The sequence below is a fragment of the Thermobia domestica genome, chromosome 4, assembly GCF_964235325.1.
Source record: "Thermobia domestica chromosome 4, izTheDome1.hap1.1, whole genome shotgun sequence".
NCBI lineage: Eukaryota > Metazoa > Arthropoda > Insecta > Zygentoma > Lepismatidae > Thermobia > Thermobia domestica.
In genome coordinates, this window is record NC_137457.1 from 319,802,233 (window position 1) to 319,820,020 (window position 17,788).

At 37.0% G+C, this 17,788-nt stretch overlaps 1 protein-coding gene across 1 annotated transcript in view; it reads right to left on the reverse strand.

Annotated features, from left to right (window-relative positions):
* Positions 1-5,541: 5,541 nt before the first annotated feature.
* The window catches only part of LOC145684369 (RING-box protein 2-like), a 201,616-nt gene continuing 189,369 nt past the window's right edge, over positions 5,542-17,788 (reverse strand). Inside the window, exon 2 of the mRNA XM_081756613.1 lies at positions 5,542-5,929. Coding sequence (XP_081612739.1) covers positions 5,745-5,929 — 185 coding nt within the window. The 3' untranslated portion in view covers positions 5,542-5,744. The remainder of the gene's footprint in view (positions 5,930-17,788) is intronic.

Genomic DNA, 17,788 nt, shown 5'->3' on the forward strand with positions numbered 1-17,788 from the left:
AGAATATTTTTTGTATGGCTGTGTTACGTGTATCCTCGCTATCCAAATTCGCCCATAAACTATTGACACGGTCGACCATCCTGTGGTTTCCGAAATTTGGATTCTGTGGAACAAAATATTGACTTCATACCCTGGGGTCCAATACACAGAACTTTTATTTGTGTTTTTTGTGTGTGTATGGCTGTGTTATCAGAGTTTTATGAAGCATTTTATGTTTTGTCCGTGGTTTTCCAATGCAAGCTGTTGCTTAGGGTTGATTGAGTTAAGAGTAAAGCGAGAAAATTTTCTTATTTAAAACGCAATCCACGGCAAGTTTGTAAAAATTCTTTGACTTCTTTATGAAACGTAAGGTGTTTTGTTTGAAAGTTAAAGAATCGATCCCTTATTTGGAGTTGGGGAAGATGACCATTCACCTGAAATATATTTTAACGCATTTGCCTTCATTTCAAAAGTTAAGGAGTAAACAAATGACCTAAGGATGAGTAAAACTAGAGAAAATAACAACCTCCCTTGAATATACAACCGCGTTAGTACGGGACTGTATACCTAATTTTGGGCCAATATATATATTACAAAATAGAGAAATATAATATGCACTAAAATTACATTTACGACTTAGCAGAACCTAGATCAGTTTGCAAGTATTCCTCCACCCTGTAAAAGCAATGATTTAGCAACAGAGCACGTACTGTCTTTTTGAAACTTTCATGTTTGGTAAGAGACTTAGTTTGATTAGGTAATGAGTTAAAGAGTTGTACACAATTGTTTTCGAAAACAAAGTGGTATTATGAAGAGGAACCTGGAGATGTGACTTGGTTCTCGAAGTATATTATTATGTTTATCTGAATTCTTTTGTATAGTTCTTTCTTGTGGAGTAAAGGTAATGTTTTGTGTATATATACAATGAAGGAAGTGGAAGAATATTTATGTCTTTGAATAGCGTTCTGCAAGAAGTATAATATGAAGTATTAATCATTATTCTTATCACTTTCCTTTGGAGTTTAAAAACTGTCTTAAATTAAGTGAATGAACCCCAAACGGGTATTCCATATCTGATTTTGCTGTGGAATATTGCATGGTAAGACGTTTAGTACAGCTTTCCTGCTTAAAATGGGAACAAACGACCTTATTAGGAAAATTACAGAGGATAATTCATGAGATAATTTTGTAATGTGTTGAGATCAGGAAAAATTATTTTAAGGCCAAGAAACTTGACGGTGTCCGTTGGCTTTATTATTTTTTCGTCTATTCGAAGTACTGGATATGATGTCAATTTAGCGTGGTTAGAATGAAAGTATAAGCAGAATGTTTTGTCAGAGTTTAGAAATAGTTTGCTGTTCGCAAACCAGAAAACCATCTGTGACATATTATCATCTATTTCCTTTTGAATGTTGGGTGGTTCTGATTTTATAATGACGTTTGCATCGTCGTCTGCATATAAAAAATAAGTTTAGTCTCTTTAAGGTGGTCTGGCATATCACTTATGTTCAGAAGAAACAGTATAGATCCTAAAATTGATCCTTGTGGAACACCTTGGTTTCGAGCCTTGGTTTAAATGAAATACTTCTAGAATTTGTATTCTGTTCGAGAGATAGGATTCTATGATTCAGCTGGGCTACAGTTTAATAGTTAGTTCACTTATTCTTTTTGAGAAAAAAGTCTTTGTCTATACTTAACTACAAAAGAAAGCATTGTTTTAAGGAACTCTATATTTAGCTAAGAAACAGTAACAAAATATGTTATTTTTATACACAGAAGCAACTGAGCAAAAGCAGGTCGTGTCAAAAGGTCTTCTTTATATCAAGGTCACATCTCCCTTTGAGGTCATGCCTTCAAATCAGTGACGTCAAATTGTCTATTAGGCATGAGTAACACGTGAAAATCATGAGTGGACAGTAAGCCCATCATATGTAATATTTAAGACATTGCAAAAATTTGCTCCTTTAATTTACGTATGTGGTGCTTCCAGCTTACGTCAATAACAGTATGTTTGCTCCATTTTGGGTTGAATTTAATCTGAACTTTCTTCTTGCTGTTGATTTCAGTTTCCAAGATGAAGCAATTACGGATTTAAGTGGATATCTTCCTGCATATTAATTCAATAGGGTTTGATAATAAGAACCGCATGAAGTGTAGTGCTTTATGAAGATTTCTTACGCTAAAAAATAAGCAAGTCTCGAATCATGTCTTAAGTGCAACTAGTGCACCTAATTTAACAGTTAGCAACTAGTGTTATACATACTTTAAAATGCGAAGATAAATCAGCGCAAGTAAAATTACGTTTTAAAACATACTAGATCAGACTCTCTCAAAAAATTTCCAAGTGAGAACCACATTTATTAGAACGTTTATGGACCACCCCACTATTGCCCCTTTCGAAAATATTTTTATTAGTCAGAATTTTATACGGATCACGCTATTCTTGACCCATTCGAAAGTACTTTTATTAGTCAGAATGTTATACGGATCACGCTATTCTTGACCCATTCGAAAGTACTTTTATTAGTCAGAATGTTATACGGATCACGCTATTCTTGACCCATTCGAAAGTACTTTTATTAGTCAGAATGTTACACGGATCACGCTATTCTTGACCCATTCGAAAGTACTTTTATTAGTCAGAATGTTATACGGATCACGCTATTCTTGACCCATTCGAAAGTACTTTTATTAGTCAGAATGTTATACGGATCACGCTATTCTTGACCCATTCGAAAGTACTTCTATTAGTCAGAATGTTATACGGAGAACCCTAATCTTGTCACCTTCGAAAGTACTTTTATTAGTCAAAATTTTATACAGATCATCCTACTACTATCCTCTTTGAAAGCACCTTTATTAGTCAAAATATTTGTGAACCACTCTGCTCTCGTCACTTTTGAAAACCAATTCACTGGCTCATTTTTTTCTTTGAGGAAGACGGTAAATAGCGATCCGCATCTAATTCTGAACATACTACAAACATTATTTGTACCGGAACATTAGACGTTAGTCATAATCAATGAAGTCCCCATGCAAGAGGATAAGACACCACCAAATTTTTCCCTTGAGGTTCGGCACTTTCTGAGATTGATCGAAGAGGACCCACATCTGGGCACCCTGTGATTACTGTCTGTGGGGACATTTCACGACTGAGATGTAGAGGAAAGTGGGTGAATACCACGCATCAAAGTTTCTCTATGATATCGCAGAGCGTAATATTTGTAATGGCAAGTGACAGGTACCGAACAAGGAGTGAAACAATATTACATGTAACAGTTGGCTTTGCACGTCATAACTGTGCAGTTCATGTTGAAAGACAAAGTGGGAAGGTGGTTGTAATTTGAGCAGAGACATTAAAACGTTGTATATTATGTGTGTTTTGAAGAAGAACGAAATTATATTGCTAACGTACGTAGGATACAGTACTATGTTCTTTTAAAATATAAAACAACTAAACGACAATATTGCCATGTTCTATTTTTAATTATTTTTTTTCTGTGTAAAGGTGCATATGGGGTAATGGCGCGCAATGTATTCCATTAGTGCGCGATTTTCCCCCTCATTGTTTCTTAGGGGACAAAATGTACCGGTACTCAAAATTTTCTTCCCCTCTTATTTTTGCAGATGCCGAGAAAGTACTTAAAGAAAACCAAACACAAAAGCTGGACAGAAGAAGTTTTGTGCAAATAGACTTGACAATAGTTTGTGTTAATGTTTGCAGTAGACCCTATTTCTCAGTTTTACTTCAAGTATTTCATTCCAAATATAGTATTTCAAGTTTATTGTCTCTGTTTCAGTATTTCAAGTTTATAGTATGTAGTAGATGATTAAATACATAAACATATATTTGGTTTTTATGTTACATTGGATTATTTAATGTTAGAAAATTATCTGCACGCTATTACACTACGGGGGGGGGGGGGATACCGCGTATTTGCCTCACTTTCTCGCTTGTTTTTTCATGACGTAGTAAAGTTGACATAATAGCTTATACATACGTTTAAAGTTAAAGGATGTGATTATATGTTCCTGAGTTCTTAGTCATTTTCATCCCAAAATGTCTGCGTAATTCGCGACTAAACCTTAAGTGCGCGGTATTCACCCACTTTCCTCTATGCAGAGAAAGTAACTAATCAATGAAGCTATTGGTGTGACTCTCAATGTCTCATATGAGCATCGTCAGCACGCAATTCTCGGTTTCAGTAAAAGGTTATAGCAGTGTTTGGACGTGAATGCTGAACAACTGAAGATTTGGTGATGAACCTTAAAAGGAAGAAAGACCTTGAACCTTACTGTACGCATAAACAAAATTCTGTGTTAATAGACTTAACAGGTTTTAAGTTATAGCATTTCAATTTCTTGCAGGCTTTATGGATTCTCTATATATTAGTCCATGCTTCTTCAGGTAGTAGATCTGGACTCACACTTTAGATGCCTTTACGAGACATTTCCATTTGGCAGTTACACTTCTCTAATATACACCGTGTTTATAAATGTGATTTTATAAATTAATAATAAATCTAATTATTACCTTACATAGGTAAAACCAATACCGTAAGCAGTAACAACTGTTCAAGTTTCTCATGCACTACCTCATGTTTGCTTGTCATATTGGTTAGTTTGTTCTCCTTACTGCGGGACCGCAGCATCAGTTTCCAAGATGGGATCGAAATAGGGAAAGGCTTTCTGTGTGCTCCGTTTTGAGATGTCCAGACCTGTGGTTACAGTGCCGCGTAAGTTTCGTGAACACTTTAGGAAAGACCCGCCACACAAGAATAACATAAATAGGTGGTACCGACAGTTCATGGAAACTGGTTGCTTGTGTAAAGGCAACAGTTCTAGTCGACTTCGTGTCCTGGAAGAAAATGCACGACCCATTTTTCTTCAAACAAGAAACTGTGTCCGGTGACTCATTTCTAGACATGTTGGAAACTTGGTGGTTACTCCAGCTGAACACAAATTATTATGATCACATTTTGCAACTGGATGACGCTCCGCCCCATCTTCATAGGAATGTACGAGAGCTTCTTAATCATGTTTTTCACCACCGCTGGATTGGACGTGCTGCAAAAGAAAACAACAACCTTCTCCTCCCGTTGCCACCTCGTTCGCCAGATTTAACACCATGTGATTTCTTTTTGGAAGGGTTTGATAAAGACAGAGTTTATGTACCGTTAATATCTGTGTCCCTTGAGAAATCTGTGATCGGATAACGCACGCACTGCAGACCATCATGGCGAATAATCTACATCGAATATAGAAAGAATTTGATTACCGCGTAAATGTGTGCTGTGTAACCAAGGGTGAACATATTGAAGGATTGTGATTAATGTATCAGAAACTTGGACAGTTCCCCCTGCATACGATGTAGATTTTAGCCATGTAAGGTAATAGATAGATTTATTATTACTTCTTAAAACTGTATCATTCATTTATAAACACGCTGTATAAACGACGATATGACTGTGAAAGGATATTCTAAAGAGATTAAAAAAAAAAAAAAAACATACTTTTTGATATCCATACATGAATCAATCAGGATATAAATAAAGTCAAAAGTTTTACAAGCAAAAATGTATTAGTCTGTTTTTATTGTTTAACAAAACAATATTTATCAAACAATCCCTAATCCCATTTATATACTAGTCCCAGCATTTTTTTTAAAAAACACAATATATACAAACGGTCACTGTAACACTTTCGTCGTTAGAAAAAGTCACAAGCTACATGCATATAGTAGAGATGACGACTTCCAACCAATCTCATTTGCCCATTCTTTGCACTGACCACTCCTGTTGACACAAAGGACACCTGTTGTTCTGTTTGACCCAAAGACTCATACAACAGTGATGGAAGGAATGATTGCATTCACCCCATACAACAACGCAATCCTGTCGTCCAGTCCGTGTATCTTGCTTGTTTTCAGCCTGGCAGCGTAGACAAGCATCTGAAATAATAAGAATAAAGAAGGTCTGTTAGTATAATCAGAGCTTTCAGGATCTAAAAATCTGAAAGAGACATAATAACAACTCACAAAATTGTATAGCTACCGATTTCAAGTAATGAATCCATGATAAAAACATTTAATTCATACAGTAGTCGTCGAAAAAAAAGTAAATAAAAATAGGCCTAAAAGTTGATCAAAGCAAACATTTATTACGATCACGCAAGTGCAAGATGACCAGACGTCCCGTTTTAGCCGGGATAGTCCCTTTTTTCCACCGTTGTCCCGTTTTATCTGATTCTCAAACGGGACGCCTAAATGTCCCGATTTTAAACAAAAATGAATCAGGTGTCAAGTAATTATTATTCAAAATGTAAATGGTCAATGCAAATTCAACACTCTTCCGTACCAGCACTCATTTGGGAAGGTTCAGCTGTGTCTTAACTACTTGAACACTCAGAATTCCAACTCAATTTTCACTTGAAGCACAGAACACTCAATTCCCATTTGAACATTCAGAAGTTCCAAAGTATTGTTGGCCTGTGCTTAAGTTAGAAACGGTGTGTTATCATTCTTACTTGTATATTTTGTAAATTGAAAACACTGCTGAGTCCCAAAATGCAACGTGGAAGTCAGATATATATAATCCCCCCCCCCCGGTCGCCGATTCGTATGCGTCCCGTTTTTGAAAGTAAAAGTTTTGGTCGCCTTGCGCAAGTGAGACTTACAACATTATAATCTTTGTAAGTCTGTTATTCCACACGATAACTTTCGAACGGAAGCGAGTTTCTCTATTTTTTCGCGATAAGCAACTAGAACGATTATTTGGCTGAGTTCGTAATTGGAGTAAATCCGTCAGCATCCTAATGAGTACTAGATACGTTCGTCCGTTACTCAATACGATAAATCTTGAACGAAAGAGAATTTTTGAATCTTTTTTTTTTTTTGCAACAAATACAGCGACTACATCAGTCGAATTCCTCAATGGAGACAATCCATTCATATCATAACAGTAACGGCAACTTACAAACGTTAGTCCACACTGTAACTTTTAATAACCATAACTTACATCCGTTAGTCTACATTAACTACTCAATAACGGTAACTGCAACTTACATATATCCGTTAGTCCACACGATAACTTTAATAACGGTAACGGCAACTGACACATCCGTTAGTCCACACGATAACTATTAAATAACGATAAGCAACTTACATAGACCCGTTAATCTGCGACAATAACTATTTAATAACGGTAACAGTAACTGGCATACATCCGTTAGTTCGTCGATAACTATTTAATAATGGTAACGGCAACTTACATGCATGTTAGTCCGAACGATAACTACTTAATAACGGTAAGTAACTTACATACATCTGTTAGTCCGTACAATAACTCTTTAATAATGGTAACGGCAATGTACATAGGCCTATATCCGTTTGTCCGCAACTCCTTACGATACCTCCTGAACGAAGGCGAGTTTTATATATTTTTTTTAATAAATAGCTACAGTGATTATCACGGAGGGTTCTTTTAATGGAGTCAATCCGCTAACATTTTCACGGGTAATGGTGACTGTAACGGTGGGTATCCATATCCCATTCATTCATAAATGTACGTTTCGCGTGATTTCCTTTACTGTCTCTACGAGAGTGTATTATTATTTTGTGTTCACGATTTCGGCAATGTAGAATTCATTACTTCAGACAGACACACTGCAAAAGTATCATCTACAGCTACAGCTTGAATATTTCAGAAAATTAGAGGCCATTTCTAACAATCAATAAGAATCTTCTTTTTTTCTTTCTTTTTACAGTTCTAAACATAAAGGATAAATTTGTACCTGTAATTAGATTTTTTTGCGTAATATATTTTTGTAAACTAAAACCAATTATCTATTTCGGATGCATAAAAAAAATACGAGGTTTCTTGTAAAAAAATAAGAGCCCGGACTCACATGAGTGATTTTTTTCTAAAAGATGCAAAATCATTTTTAAAAGTAGGGAAGTACGCATTTCTGCTCGTGACTCTACAGCTTGAGTACAAAGATTATTATTATTAAGTATGCTGCCTTTCGGCAGATCCTGGAACTAATGAGGATTTTTTTCTTTAATTTTAGATTTGGGCCTGGAAATGTTTCTTCCACTTTTGTCGATCTTCAGCTTCCTCTTTTAACTCCCAATATTTTCTCCTATCTTTCAAATCATCGATCAGCTGTGTTCTTCTTCTTCCTATTCCTCGCTTCCCTTCCATCTTTCCTTCTATGGCAGTGTGGAGAAGACAATTTCTTCGCAAGATGTGTCCAATCCAATTGGCCTTTCTACGAAGGATGGTGGCTAGAAATGTCCTCTTCTCTCCTATCCGTTTTAAAGCATCTTCGTTTGTTGCTCTCTCTGTCCATTTTATCTTTTCCATCTTCCTCCAACACCACATTTCGAAGCTCTACTGGAAGCAAATAATAATAAAAACAATACAAGATTTGAAACAATGCTTTGATTACGTAGAAATTACTAACTTCTTAACAGGTGGATTTGGTAACGAAATTAATGAAAAATGCCAAACATTCTTCTTTTTGGTGTGTCTAGAAGCGTGACCTAGCATCATCATCTATGCTACCCCACTTCTCCTACGTCTCCATACAACCAATTCCGTCTCCGTGATGACTTCCATGCACTACGCCGTTTAGATAACATTTTCGTCTCGAAGCAGGAATTATCCGCTTTAGTATCGTTCATTAAGATATCTTCTACTCCATCATTTTCTAACCACTATATAATCCACCATGCCACCCAGATACAATATCTTGTTAAATAATGTCCTTCGTAGTTATTTTTCCACCATACCATTTTCCATGTTCCTCAGATACAATATCTTCTTACACAATCTTCTAACTACTCGGAATTTCTTCTTTTTATCTATAGCAATATTATTCTTTTCCCCCTCCTTCGCTTTTCTTCCATCACACCTATCACGTCCCTCGGAATACAATTTTTTCACAAACCATGTTCTAACCAGTTTCTTTTTCATTTTTTTAAAAAAATTATCTCCAATCTTATTGTATTCATCCTCCCATCATATCTCTTACAACGTTCCTCGGAGTCCAACTTCTACTCAATCTCCTAACGAGTTTCCTTTCTTCTTTTCAATCATCTCCCAATATTTTTTCTTTTTTCAACTATCCCACAGTTTTTCCATTGGTTTCCGACTTTACCACTTTTCTCCACACTCATGTTTTAAAGGTCTTTAGTAGTTTTTCATCTATCTTTTATGATAGCTACATATCTATTCCGTATAGTACCATACTTTACACAAACTTTTCTAGTCTTTCTACATTTTGCAAAGCAGTAATTCACGACAGAGATTGCGTGAGTCAATGAAAACTTGACCCATGACCTACTGACCCACACCCACCGTGACCACCTCTGATCCACTACATACCGCGACCCATTCTGACAGATCAAAACCCATCATCATTAACTCTGATCCATGATCTATGCCTTCCTCTCCACTGACTAAAGAGTTTACACTTGTAATAAAACAAGGCTGTGACATTATCACTAATTGGAGTTTGAATTTCTACGGTTAATCGCTCAAACACCGCTCTGTTACAATACCGGACGATCTGACCTTTACGATATAAAATGGTAAAGTCTTTGTCATGGGCCACATTACGATGAATTTCAATTTAATTATCATATATAATTATTTTACTCTTGAATTACACATACTTTTAAGAGGAAAACAGGATACAATTTGAAAGTATCAAATCAAGATAAAAAAGGAAAAAGTTTAAAATTCGACTGTGTCTCGAAAGCCAAGTAATAAGGCCTCCTATTGCTATATTACAATTACAAAAAAGGAAAAAGTTTAAAATTCGACTGTGTCTCGAAAGCCAAGTAATAAGTCCTCCTATTGCTATATTACAATTACAAATATCAATATCCAAAAGTGCCTGAAGTTCTTTTTTTACTTGGTTCAGAATATGCTGTCCACAATGCACTGAGCAGTGTGGGTCACCTGTTGACCCACGACCCACTGACCCACCCCATCTTCGATTCACGATATAAATACAACTATTTATATGTATCTTGAAAACATCTCTTGTTATTATTAACTTTTAGAACTTAAACAAAAATTTTATACTATATCTGGATATGTTACAGATGTTTCTATTAACATATATGAAAATGTAAGAAACAAATGCTCTATATTAAAAATCCTCTGACGCACCTAGCTTCTGAAACAACAGACAAATGATTAACACGTCCAAACTAAAATGTTTGAACTAAACTGTTAATTTCTATTTATTGATGCTCTTAACTACGTTCTAAACTATATATTATTTCTCACACACTGCACTGCATTTGTTCTTCGAATTGTTAATGAGCAGCAAGAATGTTACTAATAGAATAAATAGCTCGGCTTACGTAGGTTGTCTATTTTAAGCTAGGCCTACTTGTTATACTAGACACACGTATTCAGCTGTGAGATTCAATGTTATAATTATTCTATACCCATGGTATGTCTGCCCTCAATGGCACACGAAAAGTTGTTACGCTCAGTTCATTTTTGAAATAAGGAATTAGTAAACACGAAACAACAAAATGGACCATCTTTACCTAATTAAAATTTATATTCTTTCTTAATTACCAAAAACAAAGAAACAGAAAAGAGTTTTGTTTTTTACTGATTTTATTGGGAATGGAAATAGGAGCGGATAAAAATTACGAGTAGGTTTCAATAATAATAATAATAATAATAATAATAATACCACACCACTCAAATATCGGCCGGAGAGTTACTTTATCTTTCAGTTTAACGCAGGTCCGTATCCACGAGGGGCATGGGGGCGCGGTCCCCTAAATTTTTACTGCCTCCCTAGAATTTTCACGGTAGGCTTGGAAATGAACTATAATATGGTGATGAAGTATATGGTTAAATCGCCCCCCCCCCAACTTTTACCGGTCCCCTACATTTTGGGGCTGGTTACGGGCCTGGTTTAACGTCCAAAGTTTTTATGTGGTTTAGTCTAAGGAAGATGGATGGTTACGGGAAGTGAATGACGATGGAATAATTGCTGGAATGAGAGTGTGGCAGGAAACAGAAGTACCCCGAGAAACTCCACGGATTCGATTTTGTCCATCAGTAGTCACGAAGCGCGAATAGCACATGACCGTCATCTGTTTTCTATACGGGCAGGAATGGAGCGTTTCACGAGCAGTGCACAGACTACAAGCAAACTCCGTGGAATGTTCGGTCATTATTTTTAAATAATGCACCAGATAAATGAACTGTGATTAGACCGATTACTAAATTTGAGAAAAGCGGTTTGGTTTTGGACATTTAAGCCGTCAGGGCCAAGGGCGCCTATTTTTCTGTAAATGTAGGGGGCCCATTGAAATGCAGAAGGCATACATGAGGATTTTAAGGCAAATTGAATTCAAATTATGCCAAATATCGTATATTCATAAATAAAATGCGGGGGCCCTCGGCCCCCTAGGATCGGCGCTCTTGCTCAGGGCGTCCTCGTGTTAGTCGTTCTGCGGAAAACATCGCTATTGGCTGGTTCAGAAAACAGACGACGATCATGTGCTATTCGGGGCTCCATGACTACTAATCGCAAACACAACAGATGAAGATCGTGTAACGAACTTACTAGAACAAAAATGGCGGCCGTTTCGAAAGTTGCGCCTTTATTATACACCCTTTAGTATGTATTAGGGATTGGTAAAGAAAAAAAAAAAGGAAAAAGAAAACGATTTTTGCGGAAACTGGAAGCCGGTTTGTAGAGAAACTGTTCAAAAATCGGTACGATTTTTCTGCAAAACCAGTTTTTTAATAGGAAACTGAATCGTTTCTAAAAGCGGAACCGAGTATTGATAGAAAACCGAACCTGTTTTCGGCAATTTCTTAAAACCGAAATCCGTTTCTTACGCCCAACACTAGGGTAAATATGCTTCAAATCTATGTACAGTAGAGTCCCTAAAACTTGGCACTCGATAACCCGGAAGCCCGGATAACTCAGCCATACCCTGGCAGAACGAAAAAGAAAACCCGCATGTAGACCTGTCCAAGGTCAGTGCCCGCATGCGTGTGTCCCCTCTTGCTGTACAGCGTGTATTCATTAATATTCATTTTCATGTATAGTAAAGGATCTATAACTAACTAACTAACTAACTAACTAACTCTATGGCAAATGGAACCCGGAGGTTCAATGCTACGTTTACAAAAGCTCTCCACTGACTTCTATCCTTAGCGAATTGGATCCAGTTTCTACTTTCTATTCCAATCTCTGCGAGATCCATCTTAATATTGTCCTCCCATCTGTACCTAGGTCTTCCTAATGGTCGTTTTCCGATAGGTCTTCCAGTCAAGACTTTGAAAGCGTTTCTACTTTCTTCCATTCTAGCTACATGACCCGCCCACCTAAGCCTCCTACACTTGACGACCCTAACAATGTTGGATAAACCATATAAATTATGTAGTTCCTCGTTATGAAGTTTCCGCCATTCCCCATTCTCGTTCCTCTTGGGTCCGAATATTCGTCTCAGGATCTTGTTCTCAAATACTTTCAGTCTATGTTCTTCCCTCAGAGTAAGTAACCATGTTTCGCAGCCATACAAAACAACAGGCATGATTATCATTTTATATATTTTAAGCTTCAAATTCCTCGACAGAATTCGCGACGACAAGAGATTTTGAACCGAATAGTAACACGAATTCCCTGCTTTTAGTCGACATTTAATTTCTTCGTGAATATGATTTTCGTCTGTTAATATTGATCCTAAATATTTGAAAGTATCCACTTTATCAAAAGTATTCTTTAATATTTTAACGCATCCATAATTTGCTGTATTACGGTCCCGACGCACTTCCATGTATTTAGTTTTCTCTGCATTTACTTCTAAACCCATGTCCCTGCAAGCGTTTAATAAGATCTCTGCATTTCTTTCTATTGTTCTCATATCATTCCCTATTAAATTTACATCATCAGCATATGCCATAACCTGGTGAATACCGTAAAGGATCTATGCCTTCATAAAGTACGTACTCTTCCTATGTTTAAGGGTAATAGGGTAAGAGTATTCTATGTTATATTCTGAATATACAAGTACAGTATTGTATTTTCTGAGGAAACACAGTAGGGCGAGTTTTCGGGACTCTTCTGTACTAATCCGACGAATAAAAATATTCTACTTCGCAGGAGTGAATTTAAAAAAAAAAAAAAAAAAAAAAAAAAAAAAAAAAAAAAAAAAAAAAAACTTGAAGAAAAGAAGTGTGCGACTCAATGTGCAACAATTTACATTATCAGTCACGTTTTGTTACCATTATAGAACCACATTATACTTTTTTTTTTAATAACAAACTGCATACAGATAAGGAATACGAGCAGAATTAACCTCATAATTAAGATAATACTTCGATCCTCTTACCGCTAGTATTTGATATAAATTAATAAATTCGCTCTGGATACAAAGTAGCTTATCAGAATCAGAGGATAACGTTATCTTTGTCATCTTCAACAGCACAAAAGGGAACTTCAGACTTTATCACATACTACGGAGAATCTCTATATGAAAAGTTTTCCTTATCAGAGAAAAGTTTTGTTTGATTTCGAACAGGAAATAGAAATCAGTAGGATTTTCATTTAGTTAAATTAAATTTATACCAACTAATTGACCAGTCAACACTGATGGATATACAGGAAGTTCCCAAATGAATATCGGGGTTTTAATTAAGAATATCTTCTACGGGTGTCTCGAAAGTCGCGCAACCCAAACTTTAGACCATCGAAACTTTTGAACCGTAAGTGCGAATAAAATAAACTGTTACTCACGAAAGGTCTGTTAATGTCGACATTTTTGTGATAGAAACTACGAGGTGAGAGTTCGACGTTTGTCCTCACAAATACCAGAAATACGCTGATTTTTTTTTTTAAACGATACGTGAAGGCAGTTGTGACTGTTTCTGGACAAATCTGAATAATGGTTAATCTGGATAGCAATATATCATTCTCAAACAAGAATGACATATTTGCACCAAATGCAGACGTGATAATGGCGTACCGTAAAGATACTTGTTTCCGAAAATGTGACGAAATATGGCAACACTGACGGTACGAAACGCTCTGAACACACGTGGATAGCCAATAACTATCCTACAGAGAAACTGTTACAAACAAACAAGAAACTTGCAAATTACTGAGAAAAAGACTCTATCTACCCTTGGCCATGGCATCCGCAATAATTTGCAAGCTTGTTGTTTGTTTGTGTGTAACAGTCTATCTGTAGGACAGTTGGTGGCCAGTCACATACGTTAACATAGTCTGGTACCGTCAGTGTTGCTATATTGCTGGAAAAAGCTTTTTTTGTTTTTGTTTTTGTTTTTGTTTTACGACACGACCGTCGGAAGTCTACACTTGGTGTCAACGTGTCGTTCTTGTTTCAGAACGATACATTCCTACTCAACCCAAACATTAACATTCCCACTTGTAAACAAGTAATGCCACAACTGCCTCCAATTTGTGATAGAGACAGACCTTTCATGAGCAGCAGCTTCATTTTATTTGCACTTATAGGTCGAAAGTTGTGATGCTCGAAAGTTCGGTTTGTCCCACTTTTCGGATGCCTTATATTACGTATACAATACAGATAGAACATACCTTTAAAAATGGTAACTCGTTATTATTATTATTATTATTTTATCCCAAGCTACAAGTGTTTAATGTGGGATCTCTAAATGACTAGACAAAGCGCACCAACGCAAGTGAACACTTGCGTCTTGTGATACAATAGTCACTAGACTACCCGGAAGGCCACACACCGATAACATAATCGAAATGTCTAAGACAAGCAGGATCACTGCAGAACTTTAAAATAACTTTATGTAACCTAATTCCATATATATAATAAGATCGAAATGTCTCAGATAGATTGAACCCATCACTCGAATGAAACATAAATAAAGCATATAAATCTCATTGGTGGAACAGAACAAGAAAGTTGAGGATAATATATAAGGACAGATCTTCGAATGGTAGTAAAAATAGAGGCACAAGATAGAAGCCAATAGCAAACTTTTAGTTCTTCAGCGGAGTTGCTTATAGGCTAAGTTAATAAGTAACTGCAATATTTTTCTATTTCTTTCCAGGTTGGCTCTGCAGCATCGTATGCTCACCAGACACTACGTGTCACCATTGGCTTTACCTGTTGTAGGCTGGGCTGCAGTGTTATCACTTCAATCTGCTTTGCGCTGTTGAGAAGTAAAGATGGCCGCGCCACCCTCTGTGTGCATCAAAGAAAACAGCGTTCTGTCATCCGTTTTTTTTTTTTTTTTTTTTTGTGTGTGTGTGTGTGTGTGTGTGTGTGGTCTGAAGGTGTGCCCGGAGCCGAAATTCATATAAGACTTTCAGCACAATACGGGGACAATGTGTTGCCACAGCGAAGTGTTTACTAGTGGATTGAACAGTTCAAAAGTGGTCGAAGGAGTGTCAAGGATGACGAAAGAGCAGGGCGTCTGCTTCAGCAACAACTGATGACATTATTAAACGAGTCCGTACCTTGATTCTGAACAACAGACGAGTGACTGTTGATGAAGTGGCAAACCATATGCAGATTAGTCGCGGTTCAGCATTTGACATCATGTATAACAGACTGAACTTTCACAAAGTCGGTGCGAGATGGGTTCCGAACAATCTCGATGAAGAGCACAAGCGAAACTGTGTGAGACTGTGAGCACTTACTGGACCGTTATGCTAACGAAGGTGAAGCGTTTCTGAGGCGAATCATCACCAGAAATGAAATGTGAATTCATCATTTTGAACACGCCAGAGCATGGAATGGAAGCATTCCAGACCTCCCCCAAGAAGAAATTCAAGAGTCAATCTTCTGCATGGAAAGTGATGCTCACAATGTTTAGGGACTCAGAAGGGACAATGCTGTAGCATTATGTGGAAAAAGCGTCAACAACAAACAGTAAAAGGTACAACGATACGCTGGTAAGCAAGTTGAAGAATGCAATTCGTAATAAACGATAGTCGGAAACCGTTCTTGTGTTGCATGACAATGCGCGTCTACATACCGCCGTTCACAACGCTCCAACTCCTCATACACTGCGATTCGAGGTGTTAGAGCAGCCTCCATGCAGTCCCGAACTCGCCCCATCCGATTACCATCTGTTTGGTCCATTTAAAGATGCTCTCAGAAGCCGTAGATTCAGCTCAGATCAACAGGTGAAGGAAGCGGTGTATTCGTGGCTTACTACGCAACCAAATAAAAACATTGTACTCTTATGGTAATAAATAATAAAAACTGATTGCAAATACTTATCGACTTACCCGCGTACATACTATTATTGTAAACATTTTTTTTTTACTTACCGATTAGAATTTGAAAGCACTGAAGTGAAATGTCTCAATGATTAGATGCGTAATTACAGTAGATAACATTTAAGAGTAGGGTCAGATACACCTACCTGATAGAATACACATATCAGCGCAGGTTTTGTGAAATGTTTATCTGATCTTAAAAAAAGAAAAATAGTGAACGACTGAACGATCCTTGAATGTTTTTTTTTCTTTTTCTCTCTCTTTTCCTTCAATCAGTTTTTGAAGACTTTGAACTCACGATTGTCAACATGGAACGTTAATTTTTAAAAACATTCTTCATAGTGCAGAGAATGTGACCTTCCAAGTGCTCCGAATAAACAATATTTATCTTCTTTACAACTGAAAAGCAAAGCAATACGTAACACACACCATTTGTTCCCTTATTAATTGGGTAGTTGATAACAAAATCAATTATTCATATTTTAATGACAAGATCAACATCAAATAGAAACAATACGAGCAGAGTACTCTTGTATTTTACATTCGTTTCCAAGAAGCAACCAGATGGTAGATGGGCAATGTTACAGGCGCAACCCGGGATGGCAACAGGCCGCGTAATTTCATGCGAAGATAATACAGGGTGTATAAAAAAGTACTTTACAACTTTGAAAACTTATACTGATTTATTTATTTAGCTTAAAGACGTGGTTTTGGCGTGATTTTGTAGCAAAATACGTCGTTTTTTTTTAACCTTATGCCAGGGATGCAAATAAGCAACAACATTTTACTAGCCGAAGAAAAAAAGCTACTAGCCGATATCCCACAACAGAAATAATTTACTTACCTTCGATATGATATTGAATACTCGCCCGCACCAATGAAGGGGCGAGTGGTTATTTGCGTCCCTGTCTTATACCTAAAGAAGTTCAATGTGGCTTCTATTTGCTCTACAATGACTTCAGATGTACGGGGACGACCTGAAGATTTGTCGTGTCTTACGGAATATCCAGTTTCAATAAAACACTTATGTCACTGGTAAACAGTAGGTCTACTGGCAGGATCTTTACCATATTTTGTACGAAAATTACGTTGCACAGTTGTCGCAGACCAGTGGCGGCGCTAGGCTCGTAATAGTAGGGGGCAAGAAAAATTTTGGGAGGCGAGGCAAGCACAGTTCTTTTGCTTTGAATATTATTATCGGTTGTACATATTATTATTATTCACCGGTTGTACATGGAAAAGTGGTGGAGGGCGATGAAGGGGCGAGAAAAATATATGGGGTGGCAGTCGTTCCCACTCGCCCGCTGTACCGCCGCCACTGTCGCAGACTTGGAGTTTTCAAAGCAAAACACACAGCTAGCACGCTCGGGACCAGTAAAGGCAGAAATATTTACTCCAACTGCCGCTAGCGCTTGCGGTGGTTTGTTTCTGAACTAGTGTACTACGTGACTCAAAACTTGATGTATTTTGCTACAAAATAACACCAAAACCATTTCTGTAAGATAAATGGATAAACCAATATGAGTTTTCAAAA